Source organism: Tigriopus californicus, chromosome 9 (genome assembly GCF_007210705.1).
Source record: "Tigriopus californicus strain San Diego chromosome 9, Tcal_SD_v2.1, whole genome shotgun sequence".
Classification (NCBI taxonomy): domain Eukaryota; kingdom Metazoa; phylum Arthropoda; class Copepoda; order Harpacticoida; family Harpacticidae; genus Tigriopus; species Tigriopus californicus.
The window spans coordinates 14,738,661-14,755,536 of record NC_081448.1 but is presented as its reverse complement, the minus strand read 5'-3'; the positions used below and the strand labels follow the sequence as shown (position 1 = coordinate 14,755,536).

At 49.8% G+C, this 16,876-nt stretch overlaps 7 protein-coding genes across 7 annotated transcripts; 4 read left to right on the top strand and 3 right to left on the bottom strand.

The window, feature by feature from the left end:
• Positions 1-1,578: 1,578 nt before the first annotated feature.
• Positions 1,579-3,414, top strand: LOC131886009 (nuclear receptor coactivator 5-like). The gene has a single exon (XM_059234211.1). The coding sequence runs from the start codon at positions 1,883-1,885 to the stop codon at positions 3,257-3,259; it is 1,377 nt and encodes a 458-aa protein (XP_059090194.1). The 5' UTR covers positions 1,579-1,882; the 3' UTR covers positions 3,260-3,414.
• Positions 3,415-3,463: 49 nt separating this feature from the next.
• Positions 3,464-5,078, top strand: LOC131886010 (transcription factor kayak-like). Its single transcript, XM_059234212.1, has one exon. It carries the CDS (start codon positions 3,464-3,466, stop codon positions 4,538-4,540), a length of 1,077 nt encoding a protein of 358 aa, XP_059090195.1. The 3' UTR covers positions 4,541-5,078.
• Positions 5,079-5,099: 21 nt separating this feature from the next.
• LOC131886008 (autophagic-related protein 16.1-like) lies at positions 5,100-6,863 on the top strand. Its single transcript, XM_059234210.1, has one exon. It carries the CDS (start codon positions 5,103-5,105, stop codon positions 6,684-6,686), a length of 1,584 nt encoding a protein of 527 aa, XP_059090193.1. The 5' UTR covers positions 5,100-5,102; the 3' UTR covers positions 6,687-6,863.
• A 130-nt stretch (positions 6,864-6,993) lies between these two features.
• LOC131886788 (uncharacterized) lies at positions 6,994-9,838 on the bottom strand. The gene is made up of 2 exons (XM_059235191.1): positions 9,355-9,838; positions 6,994-9,313 (listed from the first exon to the last, which is right to left on the bottom strand). The coding sequence occupies exons 1-2, from the start codon at positions 9,836-9,838 to the stop codon at positions 7,086-7,088; spliced, it is 2,712 nt and encodes a 903-aa protein (XP_059091174.1). The 3' UTR covers positions 6,994-7,085.
• Positions 9,839-10,941: 1,103 nt separating this feature from the next.
• LOC131887473 (DNA-directed RNA polymerase III subunit RPC7-like) lies at positions 10,942-12,584 on the top strand. The gene is made up of 2 exons (XM_059236093.1): positions 10,942-11,466; positions 12,071-12,584. Exons 1-2 carry the CDS (start codon positions 11,026-11,028, stop codon positions 12,341-12,343), a joined length of 714 nt encoding a protein of 237 aa, XP_059092076.1. The 5' UTR covers positions 10,942-11,025; the 3' UTR covers positions 12,344-12,584.
• LOC131886786 (toll-interacting protein-like) lies at positions 12,496-14,113 on the bottom strand. The gene is made up of 2 exons (XM_059235187.1): positions 14,103-14,113; positions 12,496-14,008 (listed from the first exon to the last, which is right to left on the bottom strand). The coding sequence occupies exons 1-2, from the start codon at positions 14,111-14,113 to the stop codon at positions 13,018-13,020; spliced, it is 1,002 nt and encodes a 333-aa protein (XP_059091170.1). The 3' UTR covers positions 12,496-13,017.
• Positions 14,114-14,976: 863 nt separating this feature from the next.
• LOC131887472 (uncharacterized) lies at positions 14,977-16,127 on the bottom strand. Its single transcript, XM_059236092.1, has one exon. The coding sequence runs from the start codon at positions 15,935-15,937 to the stop codon at positions 15,086-15,088; it is 852 nt and encodes a 283-aa protein (XP_059092075.1). The 5' UTR covers positions 15,938-16,127; the 3' UTR covers positions 14,977-15,085.
• Between the last annotated feature and the right edge of the window lie 749 nt (positions 16,128-16,876).

The window sequence follows — 16,876 nt, the reverse complement described above, 5'->3', positions numbered from 1 at the left end:
TTTTCAAACGTTGGTCGAAGTTGTTGCCTTCATATCAGTAAGTTTTTTGCAATCGAGTTATATTTTTCAAATTAGAGTGGCAACTCTTCACTATCAAAAAAAAAAGATAAAAGAGACTGCATTTTTCTGTTCCAAATATTTAACACATTGTTTTCCGTTTCCTTGTGGTAAGATTATTGTTTTTTAATATCGAGCATTTACAGCATGATGTAACTTATCGATTGCTTTCCATCCAAACCGATCTCAGTTCTTGTTTCAAAGGGTTTCGGCAGATTTTCAACGCCTCTATGCAAGTGAATGTATGGCTACCATATATAATATATGATTTAAGAAGGCAGGGTAATCCTGATATCTCTGGTCTGAATCTAACAATGTTTGATAATTTTACGTTACTGCGATTTAAATAAAAAATCGACTGATTCAATGGGCCTAAAGTGTGTAATGGAGCACCCATGGACACTTCGGACCTTGACATTGTTATATTTGTCATTTAAGTATTAATATCTTTAGTATGGGATGCAGATGGAGAATGTGACGGAAACTTTGGAGTTGTTTTTTTATAAGCAACGCAACCTCAATGATCAGCAGCCTTCTCCCTGATAGATTAGTAGTGATCTACCCGAGTTCGAGTTCCATTTCAAATTGAGTCTGGATTAGGTTTCTTTACTTGGTAAGCAATTACGGTTGCATATAAAAGCAAAGAGGAAGTTAGGCCTAGAGAGTGCGATGCAAGCCAGCCAGGCGGACTCGTTATCAGAGTGAATGGATGACAACTGAACGACTGATAGGGTTTGGTTTCTAATGGTAGAGGCGCTGCTTTCGATCGGCTGGCTGGAGATGCACTGTTCCAGTTATCGATTCACGTGAAGAAAAAAAACCTCAATTTTGACTCTTCTAAGTTTCTTCATACATCTATTTGATTCTCTTCCCATTTCCAGGAGTAACAACAGGCACACTGGTGCTAAACATTCTGAGAAACTATGAAGTAGTCACGGAAAAAAGGTCGAATTCAGAAAGCTTAATATTGGAAAATGACCCAATCTCACACCATGCCTGGTTTAGGAAATTTGTCACAATCTCATGGTTATGAATCCCCCTCCAAAGGCTAGAAAAAACGAAAAATAGAAGTTGAAACCTTGAATGTTTTGATACGTCTTCTAAATAAATTAAGCCCAAAGATGCTATCTAAATCATGTTATGGCCACCATAAGATTAGTTCGCGATAACATTTGCTTTTTTGCCACAAGCAATGGAAATAAGCCAGACTCGAGTCACCGTTGATTGCAGCTCAATCAAGGTAACACCGCTTAAAGGTGGCGATGGGTGGACTGGGATTAAGCTCCATGGACCGGCATGAGGCCATGATTATCATGCCAGATAAGCTAAATGGAATGCGATTACGTTCTCGAGCATGGGCAGGAAAAAAGTCGCGAATTTGCTGGGTTTGACTGAGTCGCACTTGGCCAGTCCCCGTGAAAGGACGAGTCTCGAGTTCAGGGTATCCCTAGTCAACAGCAGCTGCTTTCATTCTAGCATAATAACATTGAGTCATCACCCCTCCTCCTTGGCTCGTGGGCTGGTGGCTAGACCTGCTAGACCCCAAACCAGCCCGACCACTCACTCCCTCCCTCTGCTTCCCTAAGTTCACTTCCAATCCAATCCAATCTTATCTTCAAGTCTTCTCCAAACTCGATCCATCGAACGCCAATCCACCCCTCACTCCCACCCAGCCCCCGGGTTACGGGTGGTTCCTTCTCGTCCTTTCTTTTCGAGAGACGGACCTGACCCACTTCTAAGGTGTGATTGCTTCCATCATCAACAACGGATCAAAGGATTGACGGATTGATTGGGGGTCATGATCACGTGGGTTTAAGCGCTCAGCATGGAGAACGATTCCAACATGGGGGCCCGCATATTCGTGGGCGGCATCCTGCCCTCCTGCGATCAAGCCGCATTCACCGAGAAGTTCGCCGCGCACGGGCCCGTGCTAGCTGTGACCATTCACCGCGGCTACGGCTTCGTGCAGTTCGAGCACGAGAGCGACGCCATGAACGCCATTCAGGCCGAAAACCACACCGTCTTTCAGGGCCACATCATTCAAGTCAAGCCCGCTCAAAGACGACCCGGACCGCCCCGGGCCGCTGGGCCAGAGGGCTCCGAATCGGCGGGTGGAGAACGGGGCGGGCCTTCGCGAGCGCGTTATGCCGAACCGCCGGGACGAGGTGGGATGGGGGGATTTCGCGGGGCCCGCCCGCCGGGCCGAGGTGGAGCCGGGGCCGGGGGTGGTCGTTATAGTGGCGGCACCTCGGGTGCGGGTAGTTGGCCTGAAGGCGAGGGATCGTCCGGTCCCGCGGGCTTTACGCCCACCGTGATGGAAAAAACCAATGACTGCGAAGTGGTGTGTGTGAACCGCCTCCAACAACGCTATGCCGAAAATATCGAGCGACGTCTCCAAGGGCTGGGCTTAAGTGTGGACGTGTTGTTTCCCAATCCGGAGATCCCGTTGGCGCAAATCCTGGGCAGTATCGCCAAGCGTGGCGTGACCTACGCCATGCTGTTGACGCCGCTCAACGAGGAACACCAGTCGGTCACGCTCAATATTCTGCAAGGTCAGCAGCAAGAGCACCGAAATATGCCTTTAGAGGATGCGGTCCACTTGTTGGCCAACGATTTCCAACAGACGCTCGAGACGCAGGCCAAGACGGGCGAAATTGGCAAGAGTATGCCCGATGACGTGCGGGCCGTGGTGGGTTTCCTGGTGGATAATCGACCCTTGTCCGTGATGGAGTATGACAAGCTCATCAAGTATTTGGCCAATAAGCGCGAACAGATGCTCCGCATGGAGTACGGGGATAATATTCCGCCCCATTTGGTTGAGCCCCCCGTTGGCCCGGCCTTGAATCCGGCCACTAAAGCCAAACAGAGTGAGCTGCAAGCCAAAATCATGGACATTCTCAGCAAGCCCATCGAGCGTCCCTCCGCCCCCGCCCCTTCCTCTGCCTCTGTTTTGTCAGGAACCTCGTCCTCGGCCGGTGGGGCTCTGCCCCCGGCTATCACCGACTCCGGCCTGAACGCATCACTTCAAAAGGCCATCGATAGCCTCATCAAAACTGGTCCCAATCTGCTGAATCAAGTGGCTTTGGCCCAACAAAAACAGCAGCAGCAGCAGCAGAACGCCCATAGTTCCGGCTATGGAGGAGGCGGAGCCAGCCGGTCGGGCCAGGGTGATTCATTATTCTCATCCTACGGGAGCTATTAGTTACCTTGATAATAATAGTAATAAATCTCACCCGGGGGAGTGGTTTGTGTTGTGATTCGTTTCTTATGGGTATCCCCCACCCATGCCCATCTCCTCGCCTCTCTCTGGCAGTATCATCACCCACGTAATACGATTTAACTTTTGTTCTTTTTCAGCTGAGGGTTGGATACGCCCTCACCCGGATCAGGTTCGGCTCCGGCAACCATGACGTCCTCTTCACGGGATGACCTTCGGTTACCCTTGCCCGAGTGCCTACCCTCGATCACTTCCCTATCGAGTTCATCCAGTGCCGCGGGTGTGCCCACATTAACCACGCCGACACTCACACCCACCACCTTGCGGAACATTGAGCAGATGTTCTTGGACACGGACCCCCACGTCTCTGACCATCACCACGAGCATGCCGCTCGGTTTGAACCACCCGCGGTCTCTCTGGAGCCCCTCTCGTTTGTCACGTGCTCTTCCGGTCACAACGGTCTTTCCTTGCCGCTGGAACTATCGGACGTCAAACCAGAGCTACCTTCGAATCCCGTGCCCACGTGGGTCCTGGACGGATCGGTTCTACCGGGTCCAGACAGTAATGACACTCACCTCCACCTTCCCGAGATTGTCAAGACTGAAGCTACACCGCTCTTACCCCCACCACCCCTGCCAACGGCGTCGATACCGCCGATGCCGCCGTTGGCCCTTCCAACGTCCCCCTTGACACAAACTTTACTTTCCACGCCGACAGTGCCATTACACCTCCTACCCACAGAACCAGTGCCTTGCGCCTCGATCGTACACACGTCGAATAATAATGTGCCCACGCCCTCCTTAGTGATGGTGCCGTCATCCTCGTCGATGTCCTCGCCATCTAGACTTGTGCTTCCGCCGACGTCAATGAACGGCCACCTCTCCTCTCCTCCCACCGTTATCATGGCTTCTGACACCGTGAACACGATGGTGTCCTCTCCGCCGCAGATCTCGCCGGGCTACGGCACAGACGGTCCCGACTCGCGGAAACTCCTGCGACGATTGAGGAACAAAGAAGCGGCTGCCCGATGTCGGAAGCGGAGACTCGACCAGACCATGACGCTGCAGGAAGAAGTGGACCAATGGCAAGCCAAGAATGCACAGATACAAAACGAAATCAAAACCCTGGAAGCACAAAAGCAGGAGTTGGAGACCATCATGAAGGCCCATCGTGTCGAGTGCAAGGCCGATGTCAAATCACAACCTGCCCGTAATGGCAAGCCTTTGAAACGCTTGGACCTTGTGCGAAAGACCACGAAATCTTGATCTTGGGCTTCGCACTCGCCTTCTGATTTTGACGTTGACAATCAGTTCATCAACGGGAAGGAAGCGCGTGCGTGGCCGCTTGTAAATTTGAGTGTCTTTAAACCAGTCTTTGAACCACCCCCGATCGAAACTTGAAACTAGTCATGATCCACAAATCAAGAAGAAGACGAAACACAATCATAACCCCAATAAGCTTGAGGGAGGGTCAGACCGCGATTCCACGAGCATCCCTCACTGTAGATTGCTTTCTCGCTAACCAAGAGCCTTCTTACCCGTGTCTATATTTGATACCGCTATCTATAAGATGATCAGTATTTATTTTACTAACACTATGAAAAAACACATTGTTGTACCAGATTGGTAAGAAACGCCTTTCGTTTGTCTCTCGCTCTTTCTCTATTTTCCTTCTGTGCCTCGATCAGTTGTGAATGAACTTTGCTGTTTTGTTCAATAAATCATCCCGTTGTGACCATGTCCTTGAACATTATTAATTATCGTTACTATTCCTTTTCCTTTTTAAGCCATTTTGTTGTTCCAGTGCCCTCAGTTCATATTTTTCCGGATGGAAGACAAGGAGATACGAAAACTTCGCAAGAAACTTCGCCAAATCGAAAATCTTGAAACCCAAGAGAGAGAACTCAACGATGAAGAAGCACTGAAGGTCAAAGCCAAGCACTCGATTCGTGTCAAACTCGCAGAATTCACCATGAAACGACGATCGTTGGAAAACGAAGAGACTGCTCAGATTAAAAAAGCCTGTTCAGAGATCACGCCCACCAAAGTTGATCATTTGGACCAAGAAGAGCAGCTGGAAATTCGTCATGAAGACCAAGAAAACTTGGTCTCATCCTCCAATGGCGAGATCATTGTCACTACGAATAGCCACGTCAAAGTGGAAGTGTCAACCCCTGCCAAAAACGGTGCAAAAGAAAAAAAGTACTGGCGTGATCATGAACTTCGAGTGTCCACAATGGAAGGCCACGAGGATTTGGCTTTAGTGGGAGATATCAATATAGAGGCAGAGTTATTCATGACCTCAAGTCGAGACACCACAGCTATAGTGTGGAACATGTTGGATTATACCTTACTCCACAGTCTTCGAGGTCATACAAGCGCAGTGACTGGGGTTGCCATCATGCCCAATAAGTCACGACAACCTTCCAATTTTCATGGCTTAACGGCATCCTTGGATTGCTCCATCAAAGTGTGGAATTTGAACACCGGCAAAATCCTGCGAAATATCTACACCTACAACAGCATCAAATGTTTGGCCTTTAGTCCCAGTCAAAATCTGGCCATTACCGGCACTGACGGTGGGAAGTTGGAAGGGTTTGACGTTCATACGGGTAAAAATAAATTTTCCACCCGTGCTCATGATGATGTTGTGTCTACGATTGATGTCCAAGACGACTTAATTGCCACTGGATCTAGAGATGGATCCATCAAAGTGTGGAACTCCAGTGCTACACCTCCAACGTGCCTTTTCACAAATGATGAGTTAGTGACAGCCTCCACTGACCATGAATCTCACTTGAGGTGCGTGTCCACCCTCAAACTGTTACCCAGAGGTCAGCAAAGGCTCGTGTTTGGGGATTGTGGATGCAATCTAAAAATATTGGATTGGAGGCAAGGCATCTTGCACAAGATCCCGAATCATACCACTCAAATGGGCTTCACAGACTCCTTGACAGTGACGAAGAAGCTGCTCTTGGCCTCAAGTTACGATTTGGATACTGGATTAGGTCATGTGAATATGTTCCTGATTAGAAATGGAGGCTTGCCTGCCTACATCTGCTCTTGGACAGATGAAGAAACTTCGCGCATTTTTGGCATCACTGCCGACCTGAATCAACCAGATTCCGAGACGGGGACCATTTCATTTGTCACTTGCGGAAAGGAAGTCAAATTGTGGCAATCCATTCTTCGGGAACAGTTACCCGATGAAGATTGTGTTCTGGTACGACCTTCAGTTCTTCCCCTTTATTCGGGCAATGTCATAGATTCTGGCAGCAGTAGCAACAGTGATGCTGAATCGAACTCTGCAGCTGATCCGACCCATCGGTCAAAATCTCGAAGCCGGCGAAGAGGCCGATCGGTTCAGTCTCATGAATCCGCTCATTCCTCTTGGTGGTGCGCAATCATGTGAAGACTTCGTCTTCATGGCCGAGACGAATTGATTTACTTTGACGATACGTTTTTCGCTGTGCTAACAAAGCAAAGTATATGTACAATCAATCAGTGGTCCTTTTCAAGAGTTGTATTTTTCAAATCATACAAGACATAAACGGTTCTCCCTCATTGATAGTAGGGCTGAAATGACTTACCTTTTTCAATTCATTACCTTTCGACGGCGTCAGAGTCCTGTGGGTATGCTTGAGATCTGAAAATATACTTGAGCAAACGGTTAAACGCTATCGAACTAGATATTTTTCCAACTGAGTGGTACATTAAAATGTAGTGCTGAGATTTATTTTCTTTCTCTTTAGCTTTGAGATACACAAATGCAATCCTCTCAGTGTAAAAAAGAGCACCCTCTGGCTCGCTCTCAGCCCTGATGATCAGATTCGGGATTTTGTGGTTGAAAGTAGGTTTGGATGAGGCGAATACATCGCATGGTTTGATCCATGACCTGAAGTCTTTGACTCATGTTCATCTTGTCCAAGAACACGCTGGAGTTTATGCTGAAGTCTTGGTTCTTGGCGAAGCAACGGCTCAATGTACCTTTATCAAATCCGGCTTCCACCAACAGTCGACAAAAGCGACTGGCAACCACGCTGGGTTTATCTCGAATATCTTTGCCCATGTGAGCTTGGAAGATCCCTTCCAAGAATAACTGAGTTCTTTGATTCTTCAATTGGGCCGCGATATACACTTCTAGGTGGTACATCTCTTCGATTTGAACCAATTTACGTCGTATCTCCAAGAGCTTTGGACTGAGTGAAGGGCAACACGTGGGCAATATGAAGTTCTTGTACTGAGGAGCACTTTCCAGGAAGTATTCCAAGGCTTGAGACAAAGATCCAGCTTTGGACTTGGAGATGGAGTGTGTGGCATGGATTCCACGCTTCAATTCGGTTTGATAGAATGAATCTTCGCCACTGACATTGAACTTGGGGCCACCGTAGAAGTACTTCTTGGACTTGTTTCGATCGATGAAATGTTCCACGCAACCGAATCCTTTGACGACATCAATAAATAGATTCTTGTGCCCAGTTTCTTCGAACGTTCGATGAATTAGAGCCAACTCCTCCTCACTGTAGCACACCAGGATCAGCCCGTTGTTTTTGTTCTCGCCCGTGCTGAGATTGCGTTTCTCCTCCAGGAATTTGCTCACTTTCTCAAAGGCCTTATCCAATCGCAAAGCCTTGGTACAACCTAAGCCCTCTTGAACAAAGTACACTTCTTGTCGATCTGGATTTCGGACAAACCCCAGGATTTCCAACGTCTCCGAGGCCTTCATCAGAGGCTCCGTCATAGTATACAAGTTCATCGAGGACATATCGGACATTTGCAAGCTGACTTCATAGATCTGCGGCCTTCCACGAATGCTCACCCACTCCAAATGAATATAGCCCAAGAGATATTTCCGACTGGGCATCTCATTCGATCTAGAGGATGCCTCGGTGGACTGAGGGTTCAGAATGGAATTCAAGGGATCTGTGGATTCTTTGTCTTCAGCGTTGATGGGCGCCCCATTCTTGGGTGTTTCGCCTTCATCGATGAGTCGGTTTTGATCGTAATCTTCTGAGGAAATAAGACCGTTTTGTCCCTGATTCTCGGACTCTCTCAATCCGGGAGGCAAGTAGTTGAAGACAATGTTACAACCCGGAGGAGCTTTGGTTTGAACGGGCATCTTATCGCAACCTCTCATGACAAAGGTCAAGGCCTTGCGAACCAAATACTCCAATTGAAGGTCACTCAACGGAGGTAAATTGGCACGCATGGACTTCAATCGGCGGAGTACCACATGAAACAGGAATCGCTTACCCCTCTCAGCTGACATCAGACCCTCTTTGGGCGGTAAGATGTCTTCGGCTGGAGTTTGGTGGACCAATTGTTGCAAGTTCTCCAGCCGATAACCCACTAGGACGAGACTCAAAACCATATCTTGGGCGATATCAAAGCCTTTACCAGAGGGGCTGATATTGTCATCGGCGATACGCAACAAGTCCTTGGCCAGGAATGTTTTCATTTCAGAGTAGGACTTCAGACTCTGAGCTTGGATGTGATCGTACATGTGAGTCCACGGATTTTCCGGCGGCTGCTCGGGCATGATTTCTTCCGCATTCTCCACTTTCTCTTGTGCTTTTTGACTGGCCAAACGAGCCAGAGTGGAGCCCAAACCCGATTGAATTCGATTGGCCCTGAGCTTATTTTCAGTGGTATCTTCCACGGGATCCAGTTCGTCATCGGAAGAACTCTCATCGCCTTGAGCCGTAAAATATTTGACCACGCCTTCAATGACGCGCAAGACTTGCGACAACAGCTCGGGTTTGGGCCCAATTCTAACCTTGCCCGTGAAAACGGCACTTTTCAGCTCAGCCTCCAAAGCCGGACCCCCTTGGGTGGTGGCCATCAGATACAGCGTGGATTCGTCGTATCCAGCTTGCGCTAACAACTCGATGGCCCGGGCAGCCACCCATTCGGATCGAGAGAGCAAAGACAGAAGATTATACTGAAACACGCCTTCCAGCTTGAGCTCGATGATTTTCCCGGCTTTCGGCGTGTTTAACTTCTTACCCAGGCGGATGTACGGTACAGTTCCAGCTTGAGCTCGATGATTTTCCCGGCTTTCGGCGTGTTTAACTTCTTACCCACATAACGGATGAGCGGGGTGGCCTTGAGATCGTCAAAGGCTTCTTCATCTTCCTCGATACCAGGGGGTGGCGGATCACTGGGACCCGGCGACGAGCCCAATGGAGGGGAAGGCGGGGTGGGTGCGCCTAAAGACTGCATGAAAGCGTTCACGCGATCTTCCCACGAGCCACTCGTCCCCTGAGTGGCGGCCGACATCCGTCGTGTTTTCGACGGGGGCATGCCAGGCGATCGAGATCGACGGGGTGGAGCACGCGGAATCACCACCGGAGAACGGGGACGCGACTCCAATGAATGCCGCCATCGCCGACGCTCACTTCGATCCCATCGATCGGGCGGTGCGGGCGGTGAGGGCGGTGTGGGCGGTGTGGGCGGTGAGGGCGAGGCTGGGCGCTCGGGGCTGGGATTAAGAATGGCCCGCAAATCCACATTGGGGGGCGGGATGGCCAAGCGCCGTTGAGCGGACCGTTTTCGTCCGCCCATATTAGACCCACTGGGCTAGCAGTCCAGCCAAATGGAGGCTGACCCACCCACCGACGATAAAGAATCCTGCCCTCCTTGCCTCCCTGCCTCCCAAACGATGACGTAATTTCGAGATAGGATCGATGGGATCGTAAAGCCCATCCAATGATTCCGGATGATGGGCCGATCGGGTCCAACGGATGAATTCACTCAGCCTGGTGTCCCAGTCCAAGAGGGCGTGTCATTCGATAACGACGATGAACGATAGGCCGGATAGGGTCGATATCGCAACAAAGGTCGAGCCCATGGAGCACGCACGTTATGAATGAGTCAGTCTGTTGTTGGTCTGCTCAGGTTTGCCGAATTCTAAGGAGCGCCTTAGTCCTGTTCAGTCTCACCAGATGGGCGGAAGAAAAAAGCGCCAGCCCATTGCCAAAAGGCGCAAGATTCATAGAAATGTATAAGCAAGCAGGCAATCACAATAGAGGAATGAAGCGCCCTCTGCCTCGTCAAGGTGACGGCAAACAAACTTAGAAATAAGAGAGCATGCTCCAAGACAGTGCTGCCGGTTGCCAGAATAGCTCTTAAAATATGCTAGCACCTGCCAAATGAAAATCGGAATAGGCCAGAAAATCTGGTCCAAAGAAAAAAACCTCCCATATTTGAAACTTTCTGAAACATGTGGAAGTCGTCATTTTTAATTCAGCTTGAAACACAATAATGGATGACGTCCCTGGGCTGGACTGCAATGCTCATCTGACTTGGCGCTCAGGGAGAATAGTCCTATGGTGTGGTGTCAAACATCCATCTCTGCCACGAACCATTATATCTTAAGTAGACCAAAAGAGTACGTTCATGAAAACACTGTATTGTAAAGTGGTGGCCTATGACAAATGCACCATTCAGTACCTCTGTTATTGTTATGATGTTATCTAGAAAACTATGATTAATATCTATCTTTGACTGGCGACTCACGCTCACATCAATTGGGCATATTTTTCTACTTTATCATACAACACTAACAGAGCAACTAAATGGCGCATGCGCTTGGCTTAACTGGCTTCCCAACCTTGTCTCAATCAGTCAGGTGTATCAAGTGCACGGAGTGCACGACCTAGTTCATGGGGTTCTTTGGCCACCCTGGTAGCACGTGTTTGGTAGTCTTTTTCGAAATCCAAAAATCCCACTCACTGCCGCGCACCAACATCATGTCGCGGGGTCGTGGGCGTGGTACGGGTTTATCCTTTAACGCCGAACTATTAGGCGTGGGTCGAGGCCAGGAGGCCATCCCAGCCTCGCTGCTCACACCACCCCCTTTATATCCCGCCCGCTTGGCCCCGCCCTGCCCTTTAGTGGAAGGACCCGAGTCTGACTACTTGTTGGCCGTGCGAAAAGAGTTTCTCCATCAAATGAAGAGCTCAGGATTCCAATTGGGGGGCCACCCTCGGAGTCAGAACACCCAGCCTCCGGGGGCGCCCACCTCGGCTCTCAAGGTGGAGCGCTACTCGGATCGCTATCAAACCCCCGAGGATATCCCGTTGCAACTCGATTGGTCCCGATTCCCGGCCGAGCTCAGACCCGAAAATCGAAGACGACGGATCAAACGACGACCAATGCCCACGTTGACCCAAGCCAAAAAGCCCAATTTGGTAAGGAGACCAGTGCCACGACGGCATGGTGGCCGACTTGCTGACGGGATTCTCCACTAATCAATGGGCGATCTCACTGGTTTTTGAAACTCAAGCCCACCTATTGGCTCTGAAAATGACGCACACCCTGTCCCGAAATTTGGCGTAGGCTCACCCCATCCATGAGGCTATTTTGAAACCAGCTTGGCATATGGTAAAGAGTCAATACGTATGAACTTTCCCAGCGGTCGAATAATTCGCGGTCAACTTGATGCGATCGTTCGTACAAAATGACTCAAAAGAATGACTCAAGCTCACACCAGAACACTACAAATTTCTGTTGGTAATGACACGTCAGCCAAATCTGAATCATGCAAGTTTGCTTGTGAATTCCTACGTTCCTATCTCATTGATGTAATCAAGCCAATGGCAGCGAGTGGATTAAGATTCAATGTCATAAAAATCATCCATAGCTGATCCCTTGAGCGGGCCCCTCTCTTTCGTTTATCTGGCCTTAACCCAATATCGATATCATAAAACAACATACCCCACACTGAAATTATTGATGTGCCCAATGGAGCTTGATTTTTGCATGAGATCAATGAATAGCTCTAATCTTTTGTAGGTGAGCCGAGGTGATGTAACCCAGACTTTGGACGAATTGGAAAAGAAAGAGAAGAGCGGCGATAAAAGTGAGGACGAGACGGACAAAAAAGAAGGGTCTGACGGCGAGGATGAGGATAAGCCCAAACTGCCCGGAGCCATCGAGGACTCCGAGGGTGAATTGGAGGATGAGGAGATGGATGATGGCACGGATTATGCCAATAACTACTTTGACAACGGTGAAGAGTACGGCGATGAGGATGACGATAATCTGGATGAAGGTGGTATTTATTAGCCGAACCCCTGGTTGCTCTCGAAGGAAAGGATGAGGCCAGCGCCCCTCGCTTTCCCCCGCCCAAAGTACTTTGACCCGTAGATGTGGGGATACTTCGGGGTCATGTGTCAAGGCTGTGATGAAAAGCGTCACCGGACGTCCAACGAACAAAGTTGGTTAAATTGTAAGAAAATGTATTTCGGTGAAACCAAGACATGACGAGAGCTCACAACTAGATCATAAATCGGTGACATGGTCGATATTTTAAGTAGTGATATTGATATTAGTAATAATCGTAGTAATCGTAATTGTGGGAGTAGCGATAGTTGTTGGGGTGATGGTGGTTCTGGGAATCGAGAAGAGGAGAGGAAAGAGTGAGTGGCAAACGATACCGAGGAAGGAAAATAGGGCAAAAGCGTGTCACAAAACAGGATTTGCGCGTGAAACATTCGCTCTTTCAAGTTCATTTAGTCGATGGAATCGTGGGGAAACTTTCTCATATCCTTCTTTCGTTCTTTCAACAATGGACCTCATTTTCAGAGTCGACTAGATAGCAGATGGGATCCAACTCGAGCTGAATCCAGATGATCCCACGGAGCACTCAAACGATTTAGGGTCAACAACCATCAACGACAGGAGCTTGGACATCCTGTTGTTGCTTGATCCAAGAGTAGTTGATAGATTGACTGGTAGTTTTAACTCTGGCTCAACTGCAGCAAGTTATTCACGGTGACCTCCTTATCGCCCTGACTGGAGGCAAACACGGAGGCGATAATATCCTGGTCCAGATTGGGAAACATTTTGACAAATTCATCCAGCTCCTCGTTGGAAAGCGTAGGGGGTCTTCTGACCGGGGCGGGTTGGCTCGAGTTGGGCACCGTCTGATATGTCATGGGCTTGTGCCCGGCGGCCACATTGGGCGCGGTCCGCACGGCCGCACCCAGACTTTGGCCGGGTTGTATGGGCTGTAGGCTCATGATGACGTGAATGATGCCCTCCTTGTCGGGGCCTTCGTTGCCCGAGAGCGGCAGCCACTCGTCGACCACCTCGTGATTCTTGAGGACCGTGTCCGGGATAGGGAATGTACCGGTGGCTATCAAGGCATCTTGCTGGAATGTGCACTCGTCGTAAATCTCAATTTCCATGTGCTTGATGCCTTGAAGGAGGTAGCTGTGAAACGTTTTATTCCATTTGGGCTCCTTGGACCCGTTGGGACACGTGGGACTCTCGAACACACTGTGTCCCACGCGGAGCCGGCAATACGGGTCCATACGAGCAATGCCATAATTCTTGGCCAATTTGGCCTCCACCACAGTCACAGTAAGCTTGCCGAGCATGTTGGCGGGCGCCACCACCACCTGACCGGCCGAGTAGAATCCGGAGCCCGCTTGATGCGCGGCAAAGGCCTCGTTATCTTCCATGTTCATTTGTTCCTGTAAGGCGATGGCCATGGCTCGGTCTTGCTCCTCCGTGCTCATGGGCGGGTTCGGAGCCGGATTCTGGGACTGGCTCAAGGGTGGGCGGGTCGAAGGCGTTGAGCCCGCCTCACTCCGCGCCACCGCCGGACCGGCCTCAAACCCCGATACGGGCCCCTGAGCGCGGGGTGTGGCCCCGAGCGCCGCTCCACTGGGCCCCACATCCACCAGATTGCCCACTTCGGGACGACAGATGGACGCTTCGCGCTGACTGGCTCACTCACTCGGATGATGACAGAGGGTTGTTGGGCGGCTTAACGTGGCCGAATTTCTAGGGCAATTTCTTGAGCAGGTGTGGATCTCACAGCTCAATCATCATTCCACCAGGATGGAGGGAGAGATGGAGGGATGGATGGATGACTCAGCGGCCAGCTGCTGTCCACCCGCTCAAGGTCGGGCTGGAAGTCAATGGCTATCTAATTCAACGTCAACGCAAGCGAGAGAGAGACGTTTTCAGATCAAGTGGCCAATTTCAAGATCTCGACGCAAGTCTGATTAGAGTGAGTTTGTTCTCACTCACTTGCCACTCACTAGCTGGGTGGTGGATATGTACGATATGTACGTCTGATTGGTCCTCCCTCCCTCCATGCACTTGCACTTCATCCATGGAGTGCTCGTCTGGCCTGGCCTCTGGGCTCCAGATCCTCGCTCTTCTGTGGCGTCGCCTCGTTCTCTTGAGGTCGGTCTGTGCCGCCCCTAGTGTGTGCCCGCCGCAATCCTGGCTCGCCCTCTCTCCTTCTGACTGAGTGAGGCATGACTGAGCGAGGGTACGCTGTTTATGTACTTTTCAATGATACACATCCCCGCACACGTCCGTCAAGGACCCCCCCCCAGTAGCTCCTCCCAGTAGTGGCCTTTTTTACCTCTTGGTTAGCTAAATGTGATCGAGATAGAAACTTATACCCATTATTCTTATTCATCTGTATCTCTACAAATTTCGGTGCCTCATTCTCAAATCGGGCCTCGAGAGGGCGCCGGAGAGATGCCAGACTGGTGCTTTCCCCGAGCACGAGTAGGCATCATGAGCCGGGGCCCTCCGAGGGCATTTAGTTCGGCCGGAACGGGCGAGGCTTTCGTGAGTCGAGCCGGGTTTTGACTTTCCCTTCCATTGAAACTGGGCTCAGGGGGGGGATAGGGGGCGCGGGATTTTTAAACTGTGCCCAACCAGACAGGGACTCATTCTAACAATATAACGCGATTTATTCCATCTGATCCGCCGTGCCCGAGATCCGAGCCACGGGCCATAACAACGACATTTCCGAAGCCAGTCCAACGCTTTGGGTAGGGTTTACATAACGGGCGCGGCGGGTTGGGCTTGGGGTTTGAGTTTCTGAAGCTGCTCCTTGATCTTGTCCACTTGGGACTTGTCAGTGGTGGGCTCGTCCTTGTCTTTGTTGTCGTAGATCACGCGGTACACTTGGGCCTGCCCGTCGATGTAGTAGGTAGACACGCCGGCTTGCACCACCTCCATGGCCTCAAATCGGTTCCGGGCCAGCCACAGTTTCTTGGGAAAGTAATGCAACAAAAAGTTGGACATTTTGAGACCGAGCACCTGCCACTTGATAACGATGCCGCCCGTGCGGGTATGGATCACGACAGATTGGCTGCGGGTGTTGGCCAGAAAGTACTTCACGTGGTGCTTAATCTTAAAGTTCCGATAGTGAGTGTGATAAGCATGAAGACCGTGGGTGACTTGGCCCGTCACTCGGTTCTCAAAGACCAAATCCGGGCGATACATTTGATAGTTCATGTTCTTGAATAAAAGGTTATTGATGTCCTTGGACAGGAAATCCGCCATCTTGAGCAGCGTGTCTTCCGAGGGCAAATCGTGCGAGCGATCCGAAGGCTGGTCCGCGGACGATGAAGGCGGAGGCGGCGATTCAGCGCCGCTCATGCGGGCCACCCTCGGCGATAAGGCCGCCGATGACAGCCGCAGAAGCACAGGTGGAGCGGGCAGCGGTGGCGACCATTGACTGGCCGATGACGATGAGGGGAGATTGGGTAGAGCGGGTGTGCGCTGAATCACGGTGGCGGGTGGCGGCGGTGTCGATAATTGGAGGGCCGGGACCGCCCCACTCAACACGGCGGAGGGTGTGTGGAGCGAGCGCGACCAGAGCGCGATAACTCGCAACTTCAACATGATGACGCCGGGGAGAGGCAGGCCGACCAACAAAGGTTGAGACGGTCGAGACCGAGGATTTACGAAAGGTTAGGCATGATGTCGGCTGGTTCGTCCACACACTTCATAACCAACATCACATTGATGATCTCCGAGGATGGAGTATACAGTGCCTCCAGATTTGAAGGGCGTAAAAGTTACAAAATGGCAATGGAATCAAGATTGCCGTGTTTTAAGTTCGATTTCACTGCAGACAGTAGAATTGTTAGCTCTTTCTTTTAGACTTCTTTATGATATTCTTGAGACTCAAACCCCTGAAGTTTGTTAAGATGCACTTTACTCTTTGATTGGACCGTCTGAGACTAGATAAATATGGTCTATATTGACAGCAAATTTGTATAAAGACCAACCGAATTTGCAGAAAATTTTGCAAATAAACTTTCCAAAACATAGGCACCAACCCCTTTTTTGGGGGGGGGGAGGGGTAAGGCCCTTTTATGCGCCTTGCTCATCAAGCAATACGCAGGGCGTTAGTTGCTCCTCAAGAAAAGGAACAAATCACATTTACTATTACTTTGACCAAACAGAGCAATTCGTTACACAACCATTACTTGCAAGAAATATGAATGGCGTTACTTGTTACCATAACTTTTACTAAAAATTTAGATGATCAATATTTATGGTTGTTGCCTCATCCAGACCAAACTTTACTAAAATTTAAAGCATTCCTGCCAACATGTAACGCTAATGAACTTTAATATCGTTGATTTGCTTAGCACTACATTACTCTTGTTCTTGGCCATGCTTGTTTGGCTAAGCCAACAAAAATGCATAATAGGAAAATCTTATAGGAATAACATGCCTCATTCAATTTTTGAAATTTGAAACTTGGCAGTCAAAAGCAGATAAAAAGTCAGATAAAAAGTCAGAATAGACTTCAGTAAGGGGATTTCAAATCCG